The sequence below is a fragment of the Telmatherina bonti genome (genome assembly GCF_933228915.1).
Source record: "Telmatherina bonti genome assembly, chromosome: 17".
In the NCBI taxonomy this organism is placed as follows: Eukaryota; Metazoa; Chordata; class Actinopteri; order Atheriniformes; family Telmatherinidae; genus Telmatherina; species Telmatherina bonti.
In genome coordinates, this window is record NC_136615.1 from 39,405,405 (window position 1) to 39,429,873 (window position 24,469).

Genomic DNA, 24,469 nt, shown 5'->3' on the forward strand with positions numbered 1-24,469 from the left:
AATTATATTTGTTTTGTTTTTCCATAACTGTATAATTTAAATAATTACATGTTTGGTATTTCTGAATAGAATAAAATGGACTGAAAGATGTGAAAAGAAAAAAGGGGAAACATTAATTTGTTGCGTATCAGTAACAGTTCTTCGGTTCATGAATTACTTTGAAACGACTCTAAATCTGACGTTACATCACGTCACTTGTACACTCCTAGTGTAGAAAGTATTTGGTCCTTTCTGGGTCAAGCGTCCATCCATCTGTGTTTATGATGAAGTCCTGTTATACCCCACCTGTGCGTGTTTTTCCTGCCAAAGCTCTGCCAACTGCATCCGGGATGCAAACGTACTTGCCTTTGAGCCAAGGCACATTTTGTGTTGCTTCTGGTCCAGATTAAGGTCACACTGAACTGGATGGTAAATGTGGATGATTCCCGGTTCTTGAGTGCGCAGCGGTTTCAAACCAGAGTTAATAACTTTGGTGAAGAAGTCAACGTCCTCTAAACCCCAGCCTAAGATGGAGGTGTCAAAGCCCCCGGTCCGCAGCAGATCACTTTTGAAAACGCATGTGATTCCAAAGCCGTAATCTCTCCAGAAGCCACTTTTTCTAGTCAGCACAAATTTGTTTTGCTTTGGGGCCTTTTGGCTGTAGACTACCTTGGGATTGTACTGGCTGAAGAGGATGGGGAAGTAGACCTGGTTCCCCTGAACAGCGTTTTCTCTGCAGCGCTGCAAGGCGTCACCACTGAAGATGAGATCAACGTCGCAGAAGAAGAGCAGTGTGTCGTTGTGGAGCTGAGACGAGCCCAGCTCCAGAGCCAACCCTCGGGAAAAGTTGCCTGTCATAGGGATGACAGATAGGTCGGCTTTAGAATGTTTTCTGGTGTAATCCCTGACTAATTGAAGGTGCTTTTGTTTGTTCTCCTTGCCCTTGTCCACCAGAATGATGGAGAGCTTGACATTTTGTTTGGGTATTAGACAGACTTTCTCATAGTTCTCCATGAAGCTGGCGAAGGTGTCGTATCGACCTGCCAATGGGACGAGAATATGAACCTTTCTCTGACTTTGCTCCCGCATTTCCTGAGTTGATTCATAAAACTGAAATGGTGACAGAAAGTTCAAGGAGTTGGACAAGAAAGACAGAGATTTGAACTCGGAGTTAATGGCTGCCACAAGTTCAGTCACTTCTAAAGGTTTGGTTTCACTAAAGAATGGCTGGCTGAAGGACTGCTGGAGGTACGCATGGCGCCTCACCGGAACCGTGACTTTGCGTCCCTTGTGCTTCTTGTACAGAAGCAGTAAGTCTAAGATGTACTCTACACCATGTACTGGATCCACCCTGTAATACCCATACTGGACTTCCTTAAAGTCAATGACACGACCTCGAGTTTTTGATTTGTCATTAATCATTTCCATAACCTGCAGGATTACTTCTTCCAGAGCAGTCCGTAGCGAGCTGCCAAGGCTTTGCCGGGCCATCTTGTTTTCATGAGGAGAATAAAGATAGCGGCCTGTCAGGTAGTCCCACTCGATGACATCACTTCTCTGTTTTGGCTGGTAGCGCAACAAAGAAGGAGGAGACCCCAGCTGTTTGTCCTCCCACAGAACTTCAGAGTCACTGAGGTAGCTCATAACTAGTGCTTCCCTGTGTAGCTGGATGGTGCGATAGCGGAGCTTGGAGATGTCCTGGCTGAGCATGAAGCTATGCAGCCGGTACTGGTAGGCCGGCTTCTTGTTGGGGTGCAACGTGATGGCATTCTGGATTTTGCTGCTGTGCAGTTCTTCAATGAAACCTTTCTTGTGTTCGTAGTTCTCATAGAATAACTGCTGCATCTGTGGAAAGAAGAGAATAAACAACCTTCATCATACCCCTCACCACACAAGATGTCATCACATTATATTTTAAACTGAGCGGTGAGGTCCAAGGGCGTAGCCATCATTTTAGAAGTAAGGGGGACAAATTGCTGAGATCAATAAACTGATTTATCATCCTCTCGCTTTCAATCAATCAATGAAAACCTTATTGTAGAGCACTTTCACATACCACCAGGTAACCTGCTGTACAGGTAAAATAAAATAAATCAACATTAATAGCATAAAAATAAAAACAGTTGAAAGACAATAAGTTCAAAAGACAATAAAAGACAGAAAAGACCTTGTGGTCCTGCTCTCTGCAGATAAAAGTCAACGTAATCAGATGAGTTTTTAAAAGAGACTTCATCTATCCTTAGCGGTTAAAGAACCACATAAATACAAACAGCACAGGACCCAGAAACCAACTTTAGTTCTTTAGGATGATATATTATCAAACTCTAAAGTCAAAATCTAGAATCTAAAGCTGCTAAACTGGTTGAGTTGACAGAGAATGACCCTGGAGCGTCTACAGGGAGAGGAGGCAGATTATTATGGTCCAAATGACGAGACTGAAAACAAAACGTTCCTCTTTAAATATATCAGTGTAAAATTCATCAGTTCAACAGCATATGATGAGCAATCCCTGCTGCCTGATACAGCAGTCAGATTATATTTGCAAATGAATGGATAATAAACAAGTATTGTCTCTGAAATGACAGATAAACTACATCTGTGTGAGTATTTCCTTATTGAACCGATGGAATCAAAGACAACAGGCTCGCCTAAAAAACTATATTCCAAAATAATATCATGAGCTCTACAATTAATTTTACACTCAAGCAGAAACAGTAATGTAAGATAAATAAATAACATGTTAATGTTTGGGGGGGGAAATCCATAAACAAAATAAAAATGAATGAACTACATACATACAGTAGTAAAAGTAAAATTGTTGTCGAATTTAATCCCAAAATCTCTTTGATGCCAAAAATATTTCCTCTTCGTCTAACAGAGTCGTTCTACGGCAGGACTTTAGATATAATTCCTCCTGCTGTGAAGACCGTCCATGTCCATCCTGCTGCTGGTCTCTGGACCACTGTCTCCACCCTGCTGCTGGTCTCTGGACCACTGTCTCCATCCTGCTGGTCTCTGGACCACTGTCTCCACCCTGCTGGTCTCTGGACCACTGTCTCCACCCTGCTGCTGGTCTCTGGACCACTGTCTCCACCCTGCTGGTCTCTGGACCACTGTCTCCATCCTGCTGGTCTCTGGACCACTGTCTCCACCCTGCTGGTCTCTGGACCACTGTCTCCACCCTGCTGGTCTCTGGACCACTGTCTCCATCCTGCTGGTCTCTGGACCACTGTCTCCACCCTGCTGGTCTCTGGACCACTGTCTCCATCCTGCTGGTCTCTGGACCACTGTCTCCACCCTGCTGGTCTCTGGACCACTGTCTCCACCCTGCTGGTCTCTGGACCACTGTCTCCACCCTGCTGGTCTCTGGACCACTGTCTCCATCCTGCTGGTCTCTGGACCACTGTCTCCACCCTGCTGGTCTCTGGACCACTGTCTCCACCCTGCTGGTCTCTGGACCACTGTCTCCACCCTGCTGGTCTCTGGACCACTGTCTCCACCCTGCTGGTCTCTGGACCACTGTCTCCATCCTGCTGGTCTCTGGACCACTGTCTCCACCCTGCTGGTCTCTGGACCACTGTCTCCACCCTGCTGGTCTCTGGACCACTGTCTCCACCCTGCTGGTCTCTGGACCACTGTCTCCATCCTGCTGGTCTCTGGACCACTGTCTCCATCCTGCTGGTCTCTGGACCACTGTCTCCATCCTGCTGGTCTCTGGACCACTGTCTCCATCCTGCTTCTGGTCTCTGGACCACTGTCTCCACCCTGCTGGTCTCTGGACCACTGTCTCCACCCTGCTGCTGGTCTCTGGACCACTGTCTCCACCCTGCTGGTCTCTGGACCACTGTCTCCACCCTGCTGGTCTCTGGACCACTGTCTCCACCCTGCTGGTCTCTGGACCACTGTCTCCATCCTGCTGGTCTCTGGACCACTGTCTCCACCCTGCTGGTCTCTGGACCATTGTCTCCATCCTGCTGGTCTCTGGACCACTGTCTCCATCCTGCTGGTCTCTGGACCACTGTCTCCATCCTGCTGGTCTCTGGACCACTGTCTCCACCCTGCTGCTGGTCTCTGGACCACTGTCTCCATCCTGCTGGTCTCTGGACCACTGTCTCCACCCTGCTGGTCTCTGGACCACTGTCTCCATCCTGCTGGTCTCTGGACCACTGTCTCCATCCTGCTGGTCTCTGGACCACTGTCTCCATCCTGCTGGTCTCTGGACCACTGTCTCCACCCTGCTGCTGGTCTCTGGACCACTGTCTCCACCCTGCTGCTGGTCTCTGGACCACTGTCTCCATCCTGCTGGTCTCTGGACCACTGTCTCCATCCTGCTGGTCTCTGGACCACTGTCTCCATCCTGCTGGTCTCTGGACCACTGTCTCCATCCTGCTGGTCTCTGGACCACTGTCTCCACCCTGCTGGTCTCTGGACCACTGTCTCCATCCTGCTGGTCTCTGGACCACTGTCTCCATCCTGCTGCTGGTCTCTGGACCACTGTCTCCATCCTGCTGCTGGTCTCTGGACCACTGTCTCCACCCTGCTGGTCTCTGGACCACTGTCTCCATCCTGCTGGTCTCTGGACCACTGTCTCCACCCTGCTGGTCTCTGGACCACTGTCTCCATCCTGCTGGTCTCTGGACCACTGTCTCCATCCTGCTGGTCTCTGGACCACTGTCTCCATCCTGCTGCTGGTCTCTGGACCACTGTCTCCATCCTGCTGGTCTCTGGACCACTGTCTCCACCCTGCTGCTGGTCTCTGGACCACTGTCTCCACCCTGCTGGTCTCTGGACCACTGTCTCCACCCTGCTGGTCTCTGGACCACTGTCTCCATCCTGCTGGTCTCTGGACCACTGTCTCCATCCTGCTGGTCTCTGGACCACTGTCTCCATCCTGCTGCTGGTCTCTGGACCACTGTCTCCACCCTGCTGGTCTCTGGACCACTGTCTCCATCCTGCTGGTCTCTGGACCACTGTCTCCACCCTGCTGCTGGTCTCTGGACCACTGTCTCCACCCTGCTGGTCTCTGGACCACTGTCTCCATCCTGCTGGTCTCTGGACCACTGTCTCCATCCTGCTGGTCTCTGGACCACTGTCTCCATCCTGCTGGTCTCTGGACCACTGTCTCCATCCTGCTGCTGGTCTCTGGACCACTGTCTCCACCCTGCTGGTCTCTGGACCACTGTCTCCACCCTGCTGGTCTCTGGACCACTGTCTCCATCCTGCTGGTCTCTGGACCACTGTCTCCATCCTGCTGCTGGTCTCTGGACCACTGTCTCCATCCTGCTGCTGGTCTCTGGACCACTGTCTCCACCCTGCTGCTGGTCTCTGGACCACTGTCTCCATCCTGCTGGTCTCTGGACCACTGTCTCCATCCTGCTGGTCTCTGGACCACTGTCTCCATCCTGCTGGTCTCTGGACCACTGTCTCCATCCTGCTGGTCTCTGGACCACTGTCTCCATCCTGCTGGTCTCTGGACCACTGTCTCCATCCTGCTGGTCTCTGGACCACTGTCTCCATCCTGCTGGTCTCTAGACCACTGTCTCCATCCTGCTGGTCTCTGGACCACTGTCTCCATCCTGCTGGTCTCTGGACCACTGTCTCCATCCTGCTGCTGGTCTCTGGACCACTGTCTCCATCCTGCTGCTGGTCTCTGGACCACTGTCTCCATCCTGCTGGTCTCTGGACCACTGTCTCCACCCTGCTGGTCTCTGGAACACTGTCTCCATCCTGCTGCTGGTCTCTGGACCACTGTCTCCATCCTGCTGGTCTCTGGACCACTGTCTCCACCCTGCTGGTCTCTGGACCACTGTCTCCACCCTGCTGGTCTCTGGACCACTGTCTCCTTCCTGCTGCTGGTCTCTGGACCACTGTCTCCATCCTGCTGGTCTCTGGACCACTGTCTCCATCCTGCTGCTGGTCTCCGGACCACTGTCTCCATCCTGCTGGTCTCTGGACCACTGTCTCCATCCTGCTGGTCTCTAGACCACTGTCTCCATCCTGCTGCTGGTCTCTGGACCACTGTCTCCATCCTGCTGGTCTCTGGACCACTGTCTCCATCCTGCTGCTGGTCTCTGGACCACTGTCTCCTTCCTGCTGCTGGTCTCTGGACCAGTGTCTCCACCCTGCTGCTGGTCTCTGGACCACTATCTCCACCCTGCTGCTGGTCTCTGGACCACTGTCTCCATCCTTCTGGTCTCTGGACCACTGTCTCCATCCTGCTGGTCTCTGGACCACTGTCTCCACCCTGCTGATGGTCTCTGGACCACTGTCTCCATCCTGCTGGTCTCTGGACCACTGTCTCCACCCTGCTGGTCTCTGGACCACTGTCTCCACCCTGCTGGTCTCTGGACCACTGTCTCCATCCTGCTGGTCTCTGGACCACTGTCTCCATCATGCTGGTCTCTGGACCACTGTCTCCACCCTGCTGCTGGTCTCTGGACCACTGTCTCCATCCTGCTGGTCTCTGGACCACTGTCTCCATCCTGCTGGTCTCTGGACCACTGTCTCCATCCTGCTGGTCTCTAGACCACTGTCTCCATCCTGCTGGTCTCTGGACCACTGTCTCCATCCTGCTGGTCTCTGGACCACTGTCTCCATCCTGCTGGTCTCTGGACCACTGTCTCCACCCTGCTGGTCTCTGGACCACTGTCTCCTTCCTGCTGCTGGTCTCTGGACCACTGTCTCCATCCTGCTGCTGGTCTCTGGACCACTGTCTCCATCCTGCTGCTGGTCTCTGTACCACTGTCTCCATCCTGCTGCTGGTCTCTGGACCACTGTCTCCATCCTGCTGGTCTCTGGACCACTGTCTCCATCCTGCTGGTCTCTAGACCACTGTCTCCATCCTGCTGCTGGTCTCTGGACCACTGTCTCCATCCTGCTGCTGGTCTCTGGACCACTGTCTCCATCCTGCTGCTGGTCTCTGGACCACTGTCTCCTTCCTGCTGGTCTCTGGACCACTGTCTCCATCCTGCTGGTCTCTGGACCACTGTCTCCATCCTGCTGGTCTCTGGACCACTGTCTCCATCCTGCTGGTCTCTGGACCACTGTCTCCATCCTGCTGGTCTCTGGACCACTGTCTCCATCCTGCTGCTGGTCTCTGGACCACTGTCTCCTTCCTGCTGCTGGTCTCTGGACCACTGTCTCCACCCTGCTGCTGGTCTCTGGACCACTATCTCCACCCTGCTGCTGGTCTCTGGACCACTGTCTCCATCCTGCTGGTCTCTGGACCACTGTCTCCATCCTGCTGCTGGTCTCTGGACCACTGTCTCCACCCTGCTGGTCTCTGGACCACTGTCTCCATCCTGCTGGTCTCTGGACCACTGTCTCCACCCTGCTGGTCTCTGGACCACTGTCTCCATCCTGCTGGTCTCTGGACCACTGTCTCCATCCTGCTGCTGGTCTCTGGACCACTGTCTCCATCCTAGTGCTGGTCTCTGGACCACTGTCTCCATCCTGCTGGTCTCTGGACCACTGTCTCCACCCTGCTGGTCTCTGGACCAGTGTCTCCATCCTGCTGCTGGTCTCTGGACCACTGTCTCCATCCTGCTGGTCTCTGGACCACTGTCTCCACCCTGCTGGTCTCTGGACCACTGTCTCCACCCTGCTGGTCTCTGGACCACTGTCTCCATCCTGCTGCTGGTCTCTGGACCACTGTCTCCACCCTGCTGGTCTCTGGACCACTGTCTCCACCCTGCTGGTCTCTGGACCACTGTCTCCATCCTGCTGGTCTCTGGACCACTGTCTCCATCCTGCTGGTCTCTGGACCACTGTCTCCATCCTGCTGGTCTCTGGACCACTGTCTCCACCCTGCTGGTCTCTGGACCACTGTCTCCATCCTGCTGGTCTCTGGACCACTGTCTCCACCCTGCTGGTCTCTGGACCACTGTCTCCACCCTGCTGCTGGTCTCTGGACCACTGTCTCCATCCTGCTGGTCTCTGGACCACTGTCTCCATCCTGCTGGTCTCTGGACCACTGTCTCCATCCTGCTGGTCTCTGGACCACTGTCTCCATCCTGCTGGTCTCTGGACCACTGTCTCCATCCTGCTGGTCTCTGGACCACTGTCTCCACCCTGCTGGTCTCTGGACCACTGTCTCCACCCTGCTGGTCTCTGGACCACTGTCTCCATCCTGCTGGTCTCTGGACCACTGTCTCCACCCTGCTGGTCTCTGGACCACTGTCTCCATCCTGCTGGTCTCTGGACCACTGTCTCCATCCTGCTGGTCTCTGGACCACTGTCTCCATCCTGCTGGTCTCTGGTCCACTGTCTCCACCCTGCTGGTCTCTGGACCACTGTCTCCACCCTGCTGGTCTCTGGACCACTGTCTCCATCCTGCTGGTCTCTGGACCACTGTCTCCACCCTGCTGGTCTCTGGACCACTGTCTCCACCCTGCTGCTGGTCTCTGGACCACTGTCTCCACCCTGCTGGTCTCTGGACCACTGTCTCCACCCTGCTGGTCTCTGGACCACTGTCTCCATCCTGCTGGTCTCTGGACCACTGTCTCCATCCTGCTGGTCTCTGGACCACTGTCTCCACCCTGCTGGTCTCTGGACCACTGTCTCCACCCTGCTGCTGGTCTCTGGACCACTGTCTCCACCCTGCTGCTGGTCTCTGGACCACTGTCTCCACCCTGCTGGTCTCTGGACCACTGTCTCCATCCTGCTGGTCTCTGGACAACTGTCTCCATCCTGCTGGTCTCTGGACCACTGTCTCCATCCTGCTGCTGGTCTCTGGACCACTGTCTCCATCCTGCTGGTCTCTGGACCACTGTCTCCATCCTGCTGCTGGTCTCTGGACCACTGTCTCCACCCTGCTGGTCTCTGGACCAGTGTCTCCACCCTGCTGGTCTCTGGACCACTGTCTCCATCCTGCTGGTCTTTGGACCACTGTCTCCATCCCTGCAGCTGGTCTCTGGACCACTGTCTCCATCCTGCTGGTCTCTGGACCACTGTCTCCATCCTGCTGGTCTCTGGACCACTGTCTCCATCCTGCTGGTCTCTGGACCACTGTCTCCACCCTGCTGGTCTCTGGACCACTGTCTCCATCCTGCTGCTGGTCTCTGGACCACTGTCTCCTTCCTGCTGCTGGTCTCTGGACCACTGTCTCCACCCTGCTGCTGGTCTCTGGACCACTATCTCCACCCTGCTGCTGGTCTCTGGACCACTGTCTCCATCCTGCTGGTCTCTGGACCACTGTCTCCATCCTGCTGCTGGTCTCTGGACCACTGTCTCCACCCTGCTGGTCTCTGGACCACTGTCTCCATCCTGCTGGTCTCTGGACCACTGTCTCCACCCTGCTGGTCTCTGGACCACTGTCTCCATCCTGCTGGTCTCTGGACCACTGTCTCCATCCTGCTGCTGGTCTCTGGACCACTGTCTCCATCCTAGTGCTGGTCTCTGGACCACTGTCTCCATCCTGCTGGTCTCTGGACCACTGTCTCCACCCTGCTGGTCTCTGGACCAGTGTCTCCATCCTGCTGCTGGTCTCTGGACCACTGTCTCCATCCTGCTGGTCTCTGGACCACTGTCTCCACCCTGCTGGTCTCTGGACCACTGTCTCCACCCTGCTGGTCTCTGGACCACTGTCTCCATCCTGCTGCTGGTCTCTGGACCACTGTCTCCACCCTGCTGGTCTCTGGACCACTGTCTCCACCCTGCTGGTCTCTGGACCACTGTCTCCATCCTGCTGGTCTCTGGACCACTGTCTCCATCCTGCTGGTCTCTGGACCACTGTCTCCATCCTGCTGGTCTCTGGACCACTGTCTCCACCCTGCTGGTCTCTGGACCACTGTCTCCACCCTGCTGGTCTCTGGACCACTGTCTCCATCCTGCTGGTCTCTGGACCACTGTCTCCACCCTGCTGGTCTCTGGACCACTGTCTCCACCCTGCTGCTGGTCTCTGGACCACTGTCTCCATCCTGCTGGTCTCTGGACCACTGTCTCCATCCTGCTGGTCTCTGGACCACTGTCTCCATCCTGCTGGTCTCTGGACCACTGTCTCCATCCTGCTGGTCTCTGGACCACTGTCTCCATCCTGCTGGTCTCTGGACCACTGTCTCCACCCTGCTGGTCTCTGGACCACTGTCTCCACCCTGCTGGTCTCTGGACCACTGTCTCCATCCTGCTGGTCTCTGGACCACTGTCTCCACCCTGCTGGTCTCTGGACCACTGTCTCCATCCTGCTGGTCTCTGGACCACTGTCTCCATCCTGCTGGTCTCTGGACCACTGTCTCCATCCTGCTGGTCTCTGGACCACTGTCTCCACCCTGCTGGTCTCTGGACCACTGTCTCCACCCTGCTGCTGGTCTCTGGACCACTGTCTCCACCCTGCTGGTCTCTGGACCACTGTCTCCACCCTGCTGGTCTCTGGACCACTGTCTCCATCCTGCTGGTCTCTGGACCACTGTCTCCATCCTGCTGGTCTCTGGACCACTGTCTCCACCCTGCTGGTCTCTGGACCACTGTCTCCACCCTGCTGCTGGTCTCTGGACCACTGTCTCCACCCTGCTGCTGGTCTCTGGACCACTGTCTCCACCCTGCTGGTCTCTGGACCACTGTCTCCATCCTGCTGGTCTCTGGACAACTGTCTCCATCCTGCTGGTCTCTGGACCACTGTCTCCATCCTGCTGCTGGTCTCTGGACCACTGTCTCCATCCTGCTGGTCTCTGGACCACTGTCTCCATCCTGCTGCTGGTCTCTGGACCACTGTCTCCACCCTGCTGGTCTCTGGACCAGTGTCTCCACCCTGCTGGTCTCTGGACCACTGTCTCCATCCTGCTGGTCTTTGGACCACTGTCTCCATCCCTGCAGCTGGTCTCTGGACCACTGTCTCCATCCTGCTGGTCTCTGGACCACTGTCTCCATCCTGCTGGTCTCTGGACCACTGTCTCCATCCTGCTGGTCTCTGGACCACTGTCTCCACCCTGCTGGTCTCTGGACCACTGTCTCCATCCTGCTGGTCTCTGGACCACTGTCTCCATCCTGCTGGTCTCTGGACCACTGTCTCCACCCTGCTGGTCTCTGGACCACTGTCTCCATCCTGCTGCTGGTCTCTGGACCACTGTCTCCATCCTGCTGGTCTCTGGACCACTGTCTCCATCCTGCTGGTTTCCGGACCACTGTCTCCACCCTGCTGGTCTCTGGACCACTGTCTACATCCTGCTGGTCTCTGGACCACTGTCTCCATCCTGCTGGTCTCTGGACCACTGTCTACATCCTGCTGGTCTCTGGACCACTGTCTCCATCCTGCTGGTCTCTGGACCACTGTCTCCATCCTGCTGGTCTCTGGACCACTGTCTCCATCCTGCTGGTCTCTGTACCACTGTCTACATCCTGCTGGTCTCTGGACCACTGTCTCCATCCTGGTGGTCTCTGGACCACTGTCTACATCCTGCTGGTCTCTGGACCACTGTCTCCATCCTGGTGGTCTCTGGACCACTGTCTCCATCCCTGCAGCTGGTCTCTGGACCACTGTCTCCATCCTGCTGGTCTCTGGACCACTGTCTCCATCCTGCTGGTCTCTGGACCACTGTCTCCATCCCTGCAGCTGGTCTCTGGACCACTGTCTCCATCCTGCTGGTCTCTGGACCACTGTCTCCATCCTGCTGGTCTCTGGACCACTGTCTCCACCCTGCTGGTCTCTGGACCACTGTCTCCATCCTGCTGGTCTCTGGACCACTGTCTCCATCCTGCTGGTCTCTGGACCACTGTCTCCATCCCTGCTGCTGGTCTCTGGACCACTGTCTCCATCCTGCTGGTCTCTGGACCACTGTCTCCATCCCTGCTGCTGGTCTCTGGACCACTGTCTCCATCCTGCTGGTCTCTGGACCACTGTCTCCATCCTGCTGGTCTCTGGACCACTGTCTACATCCTCCTGGTGTCTGGACCACTGTCTCCATCCTGCTGGTCTCTGGACCACTGTCTCCATCCTGCTGGTCTCTGGACCACTGTCTCCACCATGCTGTTCTCTGGACCACTGTGTCCATCCTGCTGGTCTCTGGACCACTGTCTCCATCCTGCTGGTCTCTGGACCACTGTCTCCACCATGCTGTTCTCTGGACCACTGTGTCCATCCTACTGGTCTCTGGACCACTGTCTACATCCTGCTGGTCTCTGGACCACTGTCTCCATCCTGCTGGTCTCTGGACCACTGTCTACATCCTCCTGGTGTCTGGACCACTGTCTCCATCCTGCTGGTCTCTGGACCACTGTCTCCATCCTGCTGGTCTCTGGACCACTGTCTCCATCCTGCTGGTCTCTGGACCACTGTCTACATCCTCCTGGTGTCTGGACCACTGTCTCCATCCTGCTGGTCTCTGGACCACTGTCTCCATCCTGCTGGTCTCTGGACCACTGTCTCCACCATGCTGTTCTCTGGACCACTGTGTCCATCCTGCTGGTCTCTGGACCACTGTCTCCACCATGCTGTTCTCTGGACAACTGTGTCCATCCTACTGGTCTCTGGACCACTGTCTACATCCTGCTGGTCTCTGGACCACTGTCTCCATCCTGCTGGTCTCTGGACCACTGTCTCCACCATGCTGGTCTCTGGACCACTGTCTCCATCCTGCTGGTCTCTGGACCACTGTCTCCACCCTGCTGGTCTCTGGACCACTGTCTCCATCCCTGCTGCTGGTCTCTGGACTACTGTCTCCACCCTGCTGGTCTCTGGACCACTGTCTCCATCCTGCTGGTCTCTGGACCACTGTGTCCATCCTACTGGTCTCTGGACCACTGTCTCCATCCTGCTGGTCTCTGGACCACTGTCTCCACCCTGCTGGTCTCTGGACCACTGTCTCCATCCTGCTGCTGGTCTCTGGACCACTGTCTCCATCCTGCTGGTCTCTGGACCACTGTCTCCATCCCTGCTGCTGGTCTCTGGACTACTGTCTCCACCCTGCTGGTCTCTGGACCACTGTCTCCATCCTGCTGGTCTCTGGACCACTGTCTCCATCCTGCTGGTCTCTGGACCACTGTCTCCATCCTGCTGGTCTCTGGACCACTGTCTCCATCCTGCTGCTGGTCTCTGGACCACTGTCTCCACCCTGCTGGTCTCTGGACCACTGTCTCCACCCTGCTGGTCTCTGGACCACTGTCTCCATCCTGCTGGTCTCTGGACCACTGTCTCCATCCTGCTGCTGGTCTCTGGACCACTGTCTCCATCCTGCTGCTGGTCTCTGGACCACTGTCTCCACCCTGCTGCTGGTCTCTGGACCACTGTCTCCATCCTGCTGGTCTCTGGACCACTGTCTCCATCCTGCTGGTCTCTGGACCACTGTCTCCACCCTGCTGGTCTCTGGACCAGTGTCTCCATCCTGCTGCTGGTCTCTGGACCACTGTCTCCATCCTGCTGGTCTCTGGACCACTGTCTCCACCCTGCTGGTCTCTGGACCAGTGTCTCCACCCTGCTGGTCTCTGGACCAGTGTCTCCACCCTGCTGGTCTCTGGACTAGTGTCTCCACCCTGCTGGTCTCTGGACCACTGTCTCCATCCTGCTGCTGGTCTCTGGACCACTGTCTCCATCCTGCTGCTGGTCTCTGGACCACTGTCTCCATCCTGCTGGTCTCTGGACCACTGTCTCCACCCTGCTGGTCTCTGGAACACTGTCTCCATCCTGCTGGTCTCTGGACCACTGTCTCCACCCTGCTGGTCTCTGGACCACTGTCTCCATCCTGCTGGTCTCTGGACCACTGTCTCCATCCTGCTGCTGGTCTCTGGACCACTGTCTCCATCCTAGTGCTGGTCTCTGGACCACTGTCTCCATCCTGCTGGTCTCTGGACCACTGTCTCCACCCTGCTGGTCTCTGGACCAGTGTCTCCATCCTGCTGCTGGTCTCTGGACCACTGTCTCCATCCTGCTGGTCTCTGGACCACTGTCTCCACCCTGCTGGTCTCTGGACCACTGTCTCCACCCTGCTGGTCTCTGGACCACTGTCTCCATCCTGCTGCTGGTCTCTGGACCACTGTCTCCACCCTGCTGGTCTCTGGACCACTGTCTCCACCCTGCTGGTCTCTGGACCACTGTCTCCATCCTGCTGGTCTCTGGACCACTGTCTCCATCCTGCTGGTCTCTGGACCACTGTCTCCATCCTGCTGGTCTCTGGACCACTGTCTCCACCCTGCTGGTCTCTGGACCACTGTCTCCACCCTGCTGGTCTCTGGACCACTGTCTCCATCCTGCTGGTCTCTGGACCACTGTCTCCACCCTGCTGGTCTCTGGACCACTGTCTCCACCCTGCTGCTGGTCTCTGGACCACTGTCTCCATCCTGCTGGTCTCTGGACCACTGTCTCCATCCTGCTGGTCTCTGGACCACTGTCTCCATCCTGCTGGTCTCTGGACCACTGTCTCCATCCTGCTGGTCTCTGGACCACTGTCTCCATCCTGCTGGTCTCTGGACCACTGTCTCCACCCTGCTGGTCTCTGGACCACTGTCTCCACCCTGCTGGTCTCTGGACCACTGTCTCCATCCTGCTGGTCTCTGGACCACTGTCTCCACCCTGCTGGTCTCTGGACCACTGTCTCCATCCTGCTGGTCTCTGGACCACTGTCTCCATCCTGCTGGTCTCTGGACCACTGTCTCCATCCTGCTGGTCTCTGGTCCACTGTCTCCACCCTGCTGGTCTCTGGACCACTGTCTCCACCCTGCTGGTCTCTGGACCACTGTCTCCATCCTGCTGGTCTCTGGACCACTGTCTCCACCCTGCTGGTCTCTGGACCACTGTCTCCACCCTGCTGCTGGTCTCTGGACCACTGTCTCCACCCTGCTGGTCTCTGGACCACTGTCTCCACCCTGCTGGTCTCTGGACCACTGTCTCCATCCTGCTGGTCTCTGGACCACTGTCTCCATCCTGCTGGTCTCTGGACCACTGTCTCCACCCTGCTGGTCTCTGGACCACTGTCTCCACCCTGCTGCTGGTCTCTGGACCACTGTCTCCACCCTGCTGCTGGTCTCTGGACCACTGTCTCCACCCTGCTGGTCTCTGGACCACTGTCTCCATCCTGCTGGTCTCTGGACAACTGTCTCCATCCTGCTGGTCTCTGGACCACTGTCTCCATCCTGCTGCTGGTCTCTGGACCACTGTCTCCATCCTGCTGGTCTCTGGACCACTGTCTCCATCCTGCTGCTGGTCTCTGGACCACTGTCTCCACCCTGCTGGTCTCTGGACCAGTGTCTCCACCCTGCTGGTCTCTGGACCACTGTCTCCATCCTGCTGGTCTTTGGACCACTGTCTCCATCCCTGCAGCTGGTCTCTGGACCACTGTCTCCATCCTGCTGGTCTCTGGACCACTGTCTCCATCCTGCTGGTCTCTGGACCACTGTCTCCATCCTGCTGGTCTCTGGACCACTGTCTCCACCCTGCTGGTCTCTGGACCACTGTCTCCATCCTGCTGCTGGTCTCTGGACCACTGTCTCCTTCCTGCTGCTGGTCTCTGGACCACTGTCTCCACCCTGCTGCTGGTCTCTGGACCACTATCTCCACCCTGCTGCTGGTCTCTGGACCACTGTCTCCATCCTGCTGGTCTCTGGACCACTGTCTCCATCCTGCTGCTGGTCTCTGGACCACTGTCTCCACCCTGCTGGTCTCTGGACCACTGTCTCCATCCTGCTGGTCTCTGGACCACTGTCTCCACCCTGCTGGTCTCTGGACCACTGTCTCCATCCTGCTGGTCTCTGGACCACTGTCTCCATCCTGCTGCTGGTCTCTGGACCACTGTCTCCATCCTAGTGCTGGTCTCTGGACCACTGTCTCCATCCTGCTGGTCTCTGGACCACTGTCTCCACCCTGCTGGTCTCTGGACCAGTGTCTCCATCCTGCTGCTGGTCTCTGGACCACTGTCTCCATCCTGCTGGTCTCTGGACCACTGTCTCCACCCTGCTGGTCTCTGGACCACTGTCTCCACCCTGCTGGTCTCTGGACCACTGTCTCCATCCTGCTGCTGGTCTCTGGACCACTGTCTCCACCCTGCTGGTCTCTGGACCACTGTCTCCACCCTGCTGGTCTCTGGACCACTGTCTCCATCCTGCTGGTCTCTGGACCACTGTCTCCATCCTGCTGGTCTCTGGACCACTGTCTCCATCCTGCTGGTCTCTGGACCACTGTCTCCACCCTGCTGGTCTCTGGACCACTGTCTCCACCCTGCTGGTCTCTGGACCACTGTCTCCATCCTGCTGGTCTCTGGACCACTGTCTCCACCCTGCTGGTCTCTGGACCACTGTCTCCACCCTGCTGCTGGTCTCTGGACCACTGTCTCCATCCTGCTGGTCTCTGGACCACTGTCTCCATCCTGCTGGTCTCTGGACCACTGTCTCCATCCTGCTGGTCTCTGGACCACTGTCTCCATCCTGCTGGTCTCTGGACCACTGTCTCCATCCTGCTGGTCTCTGGACCACTGTCTCCACCCTGCTGGTCTCTGGACCACTGTCTCCACCCTGCTGGTCTCTGGACCACTGTCTCCATCCTGCTGGTCTCTGGACCACTGTCTCCACCCTGCTGGTCTCTGGACCACTGTCTCCATCCTGCTGGTCTCTGGACCACTGTCTCCATCCTGCTGGTCTCTGGACCACTGTCTCCATCCTGCTGGTCTCTGGACCACTGTCTCCACCCTGCTGGTCTCTGGACCACTGTCTCCACCCTGCTGCTGGTCTCTGGACCACTGTCTCCACCCTGCTGGTCTCTGGACCACTGTCTCCACCCTGCTGGTCTCTGGACCACTGTCTCCATCCTGCTGGTCTCTGGACCACTGTCTCCATCCTGCTGGTCTCTGGACCACTGTCTCCACCCTGCTGGTCTCTGGACCACTGTCTCCACCCTGCTGCTGGTCTCTGGACCACTGTCTCCACCCTGCTGCTGGTCTCTGGACCACTGTCTCCACCCTGCTGGTCTCTGGACCACTGTCTCCATCCTGCTGGTCTCTGGACAACTGTCTCCATCCTGCTGGTCTCTGGACCACTGTCTCCATCCTGCTGCTGGTCTCTGGACCACTGTCTCCATCCTGCTGGTCTCTGGACCACTGTCTCCATCCTGCTGCTGGTCTCTGGACCACTGTCTCCACCCTGCTGGTCTCTGGACCAGTGTCTCCACCCTGCTGGTCTCTGGACCACTGTCTCCATCCTGCTGGTCTTTGGACCACTGTCTCCATCCCTGCAGCTGGTCTCTGGACCACTGTCTCCATCCTGCTGGTCTCTGGACCACTGTCTCCATCCTGCTGGTCTCTGGACCACTGTCTCCATCCTGCTGGTCTCTGGACCACTGTCTCCACCCTGCTGGTCTCTGGACCACTGTCTCCATCCTGCTGGTCTCTGGACCACTGTCTCCATCCTGCTGGTCTCTGGACCACTGTCTCCACCCTGCTGGTCTCTGGACCACTGTCTCCATCCTGCTGCTGGTCTCTGGACCACTGTCTCCATCCTGCTGGTCTCTGGACCACTGTCTCCATCCTGCTGGTTTCCGGACCACTGTCTCCACCCTGCTGGTCTCTGGACCACTGTCTACATCCTGCTGGTCTCTGGACCACTGTCTCCATCCTGCTGGTCTCTGGACCACTGTCTACATCCTGCTGGTCTCTGGACCACTGTCTCCATCCTGCTGGTCTCTGGACCACTGTCTCCATCCTGCTGGTCTCTGGACCACTGTCTCCATCCTGCTGGTCTCTGTACCACTGTCTACATCCTGCTGGTCTCTGGACCACTGTCTCCATCCTGGTGGTCTCTGGACCACTGTCTACATCCTGCTGGTCTCTGGACCACTGTCTCCATCCTGGTGGTCTCTGGACCACTGTCTCCATCCCTGCAGCTGGTCTCTGGACCACTGTCTCCATCCTGCTGGTCTCTGGACCACTGTCTCCATCCTGCTGGTCTCTGGACCACTGTCTCCATCCCTGCAGCTGGTCTCTGGACCACTGTCTCCATCCTGCTGGTCTCTGGACCACTGTCTCCATCCTGCTGGTCTCTGGACCACTGTCTCCACCCTGCTGGTCTCTGGACCACTGTCTCCATCCTGCTGGTCTCTGGACCACTGTCTCCATCCTGCTGGTCTCTGGACCACTGTCTCCATCCCTGCTGCTGGTCTCTGGACCACTGTCTCCATCCTGCTGGTCTCTGGACCACTGTCTCCATCCCTGCTGCTGGTCTCTGGACCACTGTCTCCATCCTGCTGGTCTCTGGACCACTGTCTCCATCCTGCTGGTCTCTGGACCACTGTCTACATCCTCCTGGTGTCTGGACCACTGTCTCCATCCTGCTGGTCTCTGGACCACTGTCTCCATCCTGCTGGTCTCTGGACCACTGTCTCCACCATGCTGTTCTCTGGACCACTGTGTCCATCCTGCTGGTCTCTGGACCACTGTCTCCATCCTGCTGGTCTCTGGACCACTGTCTCCACCATGCTGTTCTCTGGACCACTGTGTCCATCCTACTGGTCTCTGGACCACTGTCTACATCCTGCTGGTCTCTGGACCACTGTCTCCATCCTGCTGGTCTCTGGACCACTGTCTACATCCTCCTGGTGTCTGGACCACTGTCTCCATCCTGCTGGTCTCTGGACCACTGTCTCCATCCTGCTGGTCTCTGGACCACTGTCTCCATCCTGCTGGTCTCTGGACCACTGTCTACATCCTCCTGGTGTCTGGACCACTGTCTCCATCCTGCTGGTCTCTGGACCACTGTCTCCATCCTGCTGGTCTCTGGACCACTGTCTCCACCATGCTGTTCTCTGGACCACTGTGTCCATCCTGCTGGTCTCTGGACCACTGTCTCCACCATGCTGTTCTCTGGACCACTGTGTCCATCCTACTGGTCTCTGGACCACTGTCTACATCCTGCTGGTCTCTGGACCACTGTCTCCATCCTGCTGGTCTCTGGACCACTGTCTCCACCATGCTGGTCTCTGGACCACTGTCTCCATCCTGCTGGTCTCTGGACCACTGTCTCCACCCTGCTGGTCTCTGGACCACTGTCTCCATCCCTGCTGCTGGTCTCTGGACTACTGTCTCCACCCTGCTGGTCTCTGGACCACTGTCTCCATCCTGCTGGTCTCTGGACCACTGTGTCCATCCTACTGGTCTCTGGACCACTGTCTCCATCCTGCTGGTCTCTGGACCACTGTCTCCACCCTGCTGGTCTCTGGACCACTGTCTCCATCCTGCTGCTGGTCTCTGGACCACTGTCTCCATCCTGCTGGTCTCTGGACCACTGTCTCCATCCCTGCTGCTGGTCTCTGGACTACTGTCTCCACCCTGCTGGTCTCTGGACCACTGTCTCCATCCTGCTGGTCTCTGGACCACTGTCTCCATCCTGCTGGTCTCTGGACCACTGTCTCCATCCTGCTGGTCTCTGGACCACTGTCTCCATCCTGCTGCTGGTCTCTGGACCACTGTCTCCACCCTGCTGGTCTCTGGACCACTGTCTCCACCCTGCTGGTCTCTGGACCACTGTCTCCATCCTGCTGGTCTCTGGACCACTGTCTCCATCCTGCTGCTGGTCTCTGGACCACTGTCTCCATCCTGCTGCTGGTCTCTGGACCACTGTCTCCACCCTGCTGCTGGTCTCTGGACCACTGTCTCCATCCTGCTGGTCTCTGGACCACTGTCTCCATCCTGCTGGTCTCTGGACCACTGTCTCCACCCTGCTGGTCTCTGGACCAGTGTCTCCATCCTGCTGCTGGTCTCTGGACCACTGTCTCCATCCTGCTGGTCTCTGGACCACTGTCTCCACCCTGCTGGTCTCTGGACCAGTGTCTCCACCCTGCTGGTCTCTGGACCAGTGTCTCCACCCTGCTGGTCTCTGGACTAGTGTCTCCACCCTGCTGGTCTCTGGACCACTGTCTCCATCCTGCTGCTGGTCTCTGGACCACTGTCTCCATCCTGCTGCTGGTCTCTGGACCACTGTCTCCATCCTGCTGGTCTCTGGACCACTGTCTCCACCCTGCTGGTCTCTGGAACACTGTCTCCATCCTGCTGGTCTCTGGACCACTGTCTCCACCCTGCTGGTCTCTGGACCACTGTCTCCATCCTGCTGGTCTCTGGACCACTGTCTCCATCCTGCTGCTGGTCTCTGGACCACTGTCTCCATCCTAGTGCTGGTCTCTGGACCACTGTCTCCATCCTGCTGGTCTCTGGACCACTGTCTCCACCCTGCTGGTCTCTGGACCAGTGTCTCCATCCTGCTGCTGGTCTCTGGACCACTGTCTCCATCCTGCTGGTCTCTGGACCACTGTCTCCACCCTGCTGGTCTCTGGACCACTGTCTCCACCCTGCTGGTCTCTGGACCACTGTCTCCATCCTGCTGCTGGTCTCTGGACCACTGTCTCCACCCTGCTGGTCTCTGGACCACTGTCTCCACCCTGCTGGTCTCTGGACCACTGTCTCCATCCTGCTGGTCTCTGGACCACTGTCTCCATCCTGCTGGTCTCTGGACCACTGTCTCCATCCTGCTGGTCTCTGGACCACTGTCTCCACCCTGCTGGTCTCTGGACCACTGTCTCCACCCTGCTGGTCTCTGGACCACTGTCTCCATCCTGCTGGTCTCTGGACCACTGTCTCCACCCTGCTGGTCTCTGGACCACTGTCTCCACCCTGCTGCTGGTCTCTGGACCACTGTCTCCATCCTGCTGGTCTCTGGACCACTGTCTCCATCCTGCTGGTCTCTGGACCACTGTCTCCATCCTGCTGGTCTCTGGACCACTGTCTCCATCCTGCTGGTCTCTGGACCACTGTCTCCATCCTGCTGGTCTCTGGACCACTGTCTCCACCCTGCTGGTCTCTGGACCACTGTCTCCACCCTGCTGGTCTCTGGACCACTGTCTCCATCCTGCTGGTCTCTGGACCACTGTCTCCACCCTGCTGGTCTCTGGACCACTGTCTCCATCCTGCTGGTCTCTGGACCACTGTCTCCATCCTGCTGGTCTCTGGACCACTGTCTCCATCCTGCTGGTCTCTGGTCCACTGTCTCCACCCTGCTGGTCTCTGGACCACTGTCTCCACCCTGCTGGTCTCTGGACCACTGTCTCCATCCTGCTGGTCTCTGGACCACTGTCTCCACCCTGCTGGTCTCTGGACCACTGTCTCCACCCTGCTGCTGGTCTCTGGACCACTGTCTCCACCCTGCTGGTCTCTGGACCACTGTCTCCACCCTGCTGGTCTCTGGACCACTGTCTCCATCCTGCTGGTCTCTGGACCACTGTCTCCATCCTGCTGGTCTCTGGACCACTGTCTCCACCCTGCTGGTCTCTGGACCACTGTCTCCACCCTGCTGCTGGTCTCTGGACCACTGTCTCCACCCTGCTGCTGGTCTCTGGACCACTGTCTCCACCCTGCTGGTCTCTGGACCACTGTCTCCATCCTGCTGGTCTCTGGACAACTGTCTCCATCCTGCTGGTCTCTGGACCACTGTCTCCATCCTGCTGCTGGTCTCTGGACCACTGTCTCCATCCTGCTGGTCTCTGGACCACTGTCTCCATCCTGCTGCTGGTCTCTGGACCACTGTCTCCACCCTGCTGGTCTCTGGACCAGTGTCTCCACCCTGCTGGTCTCTGGACCACTGTCTCCACCCTGCTGGTCTCTGGACCAGTGTCTCCACCCTGCTGGTCTCTGGACCACTGTCTCCATCCTGCTGCTGGTCTCTGGACCACTGTCTCCATCCTGCTGGTCTCTGGACCACTGTCTCCATCCTGCTGGTCTCTGGACCACTGTCTCCACCCTGCTGGTCTCTGGACCACTGTCTCCATCCTGCTGGTCTCTGGACCACTGTCTCCATCCTGCTGGTCTCTGGACCAGTGTCTCCATCCTGCTGCTGGTCTCTGGACCACTGTCTCCATCCTGCTGGTCTCTGGACCACTGTCTCCACCCTGCTGGTCTCTGGACCACTGTCTCCACCCTGCTGGTCTCTGGACCACTGTCTCCATCCTGCTGCTGGTCTCTGGACCACTGTCTCCACCCTGCTGGTCTCTGGACCACTGTCTCCACCCTGCTGGTCTCTGGACCACTGTCTCCATCCTGCTGGTCTCTGGACCACTGTCTCCATCCTGCTGGTCTCTGGACCACTGTCTCCATCCTGCTGGTCTCTGGACCACTGTCTCCACCCTGCTGGTCTCTGGACCACTGTCTCCACCCTGCTGGTCTCTGGACCACTGTCTCCATCCTGCTGGTCTCTGGACCACTGTCTCCACCCTGCTGGTCTCTGGACCACTGTCTCCACCCTGCTGCTGGTCTCTGGACCACTGTCTCCATCCTGCTGGTCTCTGGACCACTGTCTCCATCCTGCTGGTCTCTGGACCACTGTCTCCATCCTGCTGGTCTCTGGACCACTGTCTCCATCCTGCTGGTCTCTGGACCACTGTCTCCATCCTGCTGGTCTCTGGACCACTGTCTCCACCCTGCTGGTCTCTGGACCACTGTCTCCACCCTGCTGGTCTCTGGACCACTGTCTCCATCCTGCTGGTCTCTGGACCACTGTCTCCACCCTGCTGGTCTCTGGACCACTGTCTCCATCCTGCTGGTCTCTGGACCACTGTCTCCATCCTGCTGGTCTCTGGACCACTGTCTCCATCCTGCTGGTCTCTGGTCCACTGTCTCCACCCTGCTGGTCTCTGGACCACTGTCTCCACCCTGCTGGTCTCTGGACCACTGTCTCCATCCTGCTGGTCTCTGGACCACTGTCTCCACCCTGCTGGTTTCTGGACCACTGTCTCCACCCTGCTGCTGGTCTCTGGACCACTGTCTCCACCCTGCTGGTCTCTGGACCACTGTCTCCACCCTGCTGGTCTCTGGACCACTGTCTCCATCCTGCTGGTCTCTGGACCACTGTCTCCATCCTGCTGGTCTCTGGACCACTGTCTCCACCCTGCTGGTCTCTGGACCACTGTCTCCACCCTGCTGCTGGTCTCTGGACCACTGTCTCCACCCTGCTGCTGGTCTCTGGACCACTGTCTCCACCCTGCTGGTCTCTGGACCACTGTCTCCATCCTGCTGGTCTCTGGACAACTGTCTCCATCCTGCTGGTCTCTGGACCACTGTCTCCATCCTGCTGCTGGTCTCTGGACCACTGTCTCCATCCTGCTGGTCTCTGGACCACTGTCTCCATCCTGCTGCTGGTCTCTGGACCACTGTCTCCACCCTGCTGGTCTCTGGACCAGTGTCTCCACCCTGCTGGTCTCTGGACCACTGTCTCCATCCTGCTGGTCTTTGGACCACTGTCTCCATCCCTGCAGCTGGTCTCTGGACCACTGTCTCCATCCTGCTGGTCTCTGGACCACTGTCTCCATCCTGCTGGTCTCTGGACCACTGTCTCCATCCTGCTGGTCTCTGGACCACTGTCTCCACCCTGCTGGTCTCTGGACCACTGTCTCCATCCTGCTGGTCTCTGGACCACTGTCTCCATCCTGCTGGTCTCTGGACCACTGTCTCCACCCTGCTGGTCTCTGGACCACTGTCTCCATCCTGCTGCTGGTCTCTGGACCACTGTCTCCATCCTGCTGGTCTCTGGACCACTGTCTCCATCCTGCTGGTTTCCGGACCACTGTCTCCACCCTGCTGGTCTCTGGACCACTGTCTACATCCTGCTGGTCTCTGGACCACTGTCTCCATCCTGCTGGTCTCTGGACCACTGTCTACATCCTGCTGGTCTCTGGACCACTGTCTCCATCCTGCTGGTCTCTGGACCACTGTCTCCATCCTGCTGGTCTCTGGACCACTGTCTCCATCCTGCTGGTCTCTGTACCACTGTCTACATCCTGCTGGTCTCTGGACCACTGTCTCCATCCTGGTGGTCTCTGGACCACTGTCTACATCCTGCTGGTCTCTGGACCACTGTCTCCATCCTGGTGGTCTCTGGACCACTGTCTCCATCCCTGCAGCTGGTCTCTGGACCACTGTCTCCATCCTGCTGGTCTCTGGACCACTGTCTCCATCCTGCTGGTCTCTGGACCACTGTCTCCATCCCTGCAGCTGGTCTCTGGACCACTGTCTCCATCCTGCTGGTCTCTGGACCACTGTCTCCATCCTGCTGGTCTCTGGACCACTGTCTCCACCCTGCTGGTCTCTGGACCACTGTCTCCATCCTGCTGGTCTCTGGACCACTGTCTCCATCCTGCTGGTCTCTGGACCACTGTCTCCATCCCTGCTGCTGGTCTCTGGACCACTGTCTCCATCCTGCTGGTCTCTGGACCACTGTCTCCATCCCTGCTGCTGGTCTCTGGACCACTGTCTCCATCCTGCTGGTCTCTGGACCACTGTCTCCATCCTGCTGGTCTCTGGACCACTGTCTACATCCTCCTGGTGTCTGGACCACTGTCTCCATCCTGCTGGTCTCTGGACCACTGTCTCCATCCTGCTGGTCTCTGGACCACTGTCTCCACCATGCTGTTCTCTGGACCACTGTGTCCATCCTGCTGGTCTCTGGACCACTGTCTCCATCCTGCTGGTCTCTGGACCACTGTCTCCACCATGCTGTTCTCTGGACCACTGTGTCCATCCTACTGGTCTCTGGACCACTG

At 57.5% G+C, this 24,469-nt stretch overlaps 1 protein-coding gene across 1 annotated transcript in view; it reads right to left on the bottom strand.

Annotated features, from left to right (window-relative positions):
- Nucleotides 1–258: 258 nt before the first annotated feature.
- LOC306768189 (chondroitin sulfate synthase 3-like) overlaps nt 259–24,469 on the bottom strand; it is a gene marked incomplete at both ends in the record, with an annotated part of 61,115 nt that continues 36,904 nt past the window's right edge. The window contains one exon of the mRNA XM_079256420.1: nt 259–1,824. Coding sequence (XP_079112546.1) covers nt 259–1,824 — 1,566 coding nt within the window. The remainder of the gene's footprint in view (nt 1,825–24,469) is intronic.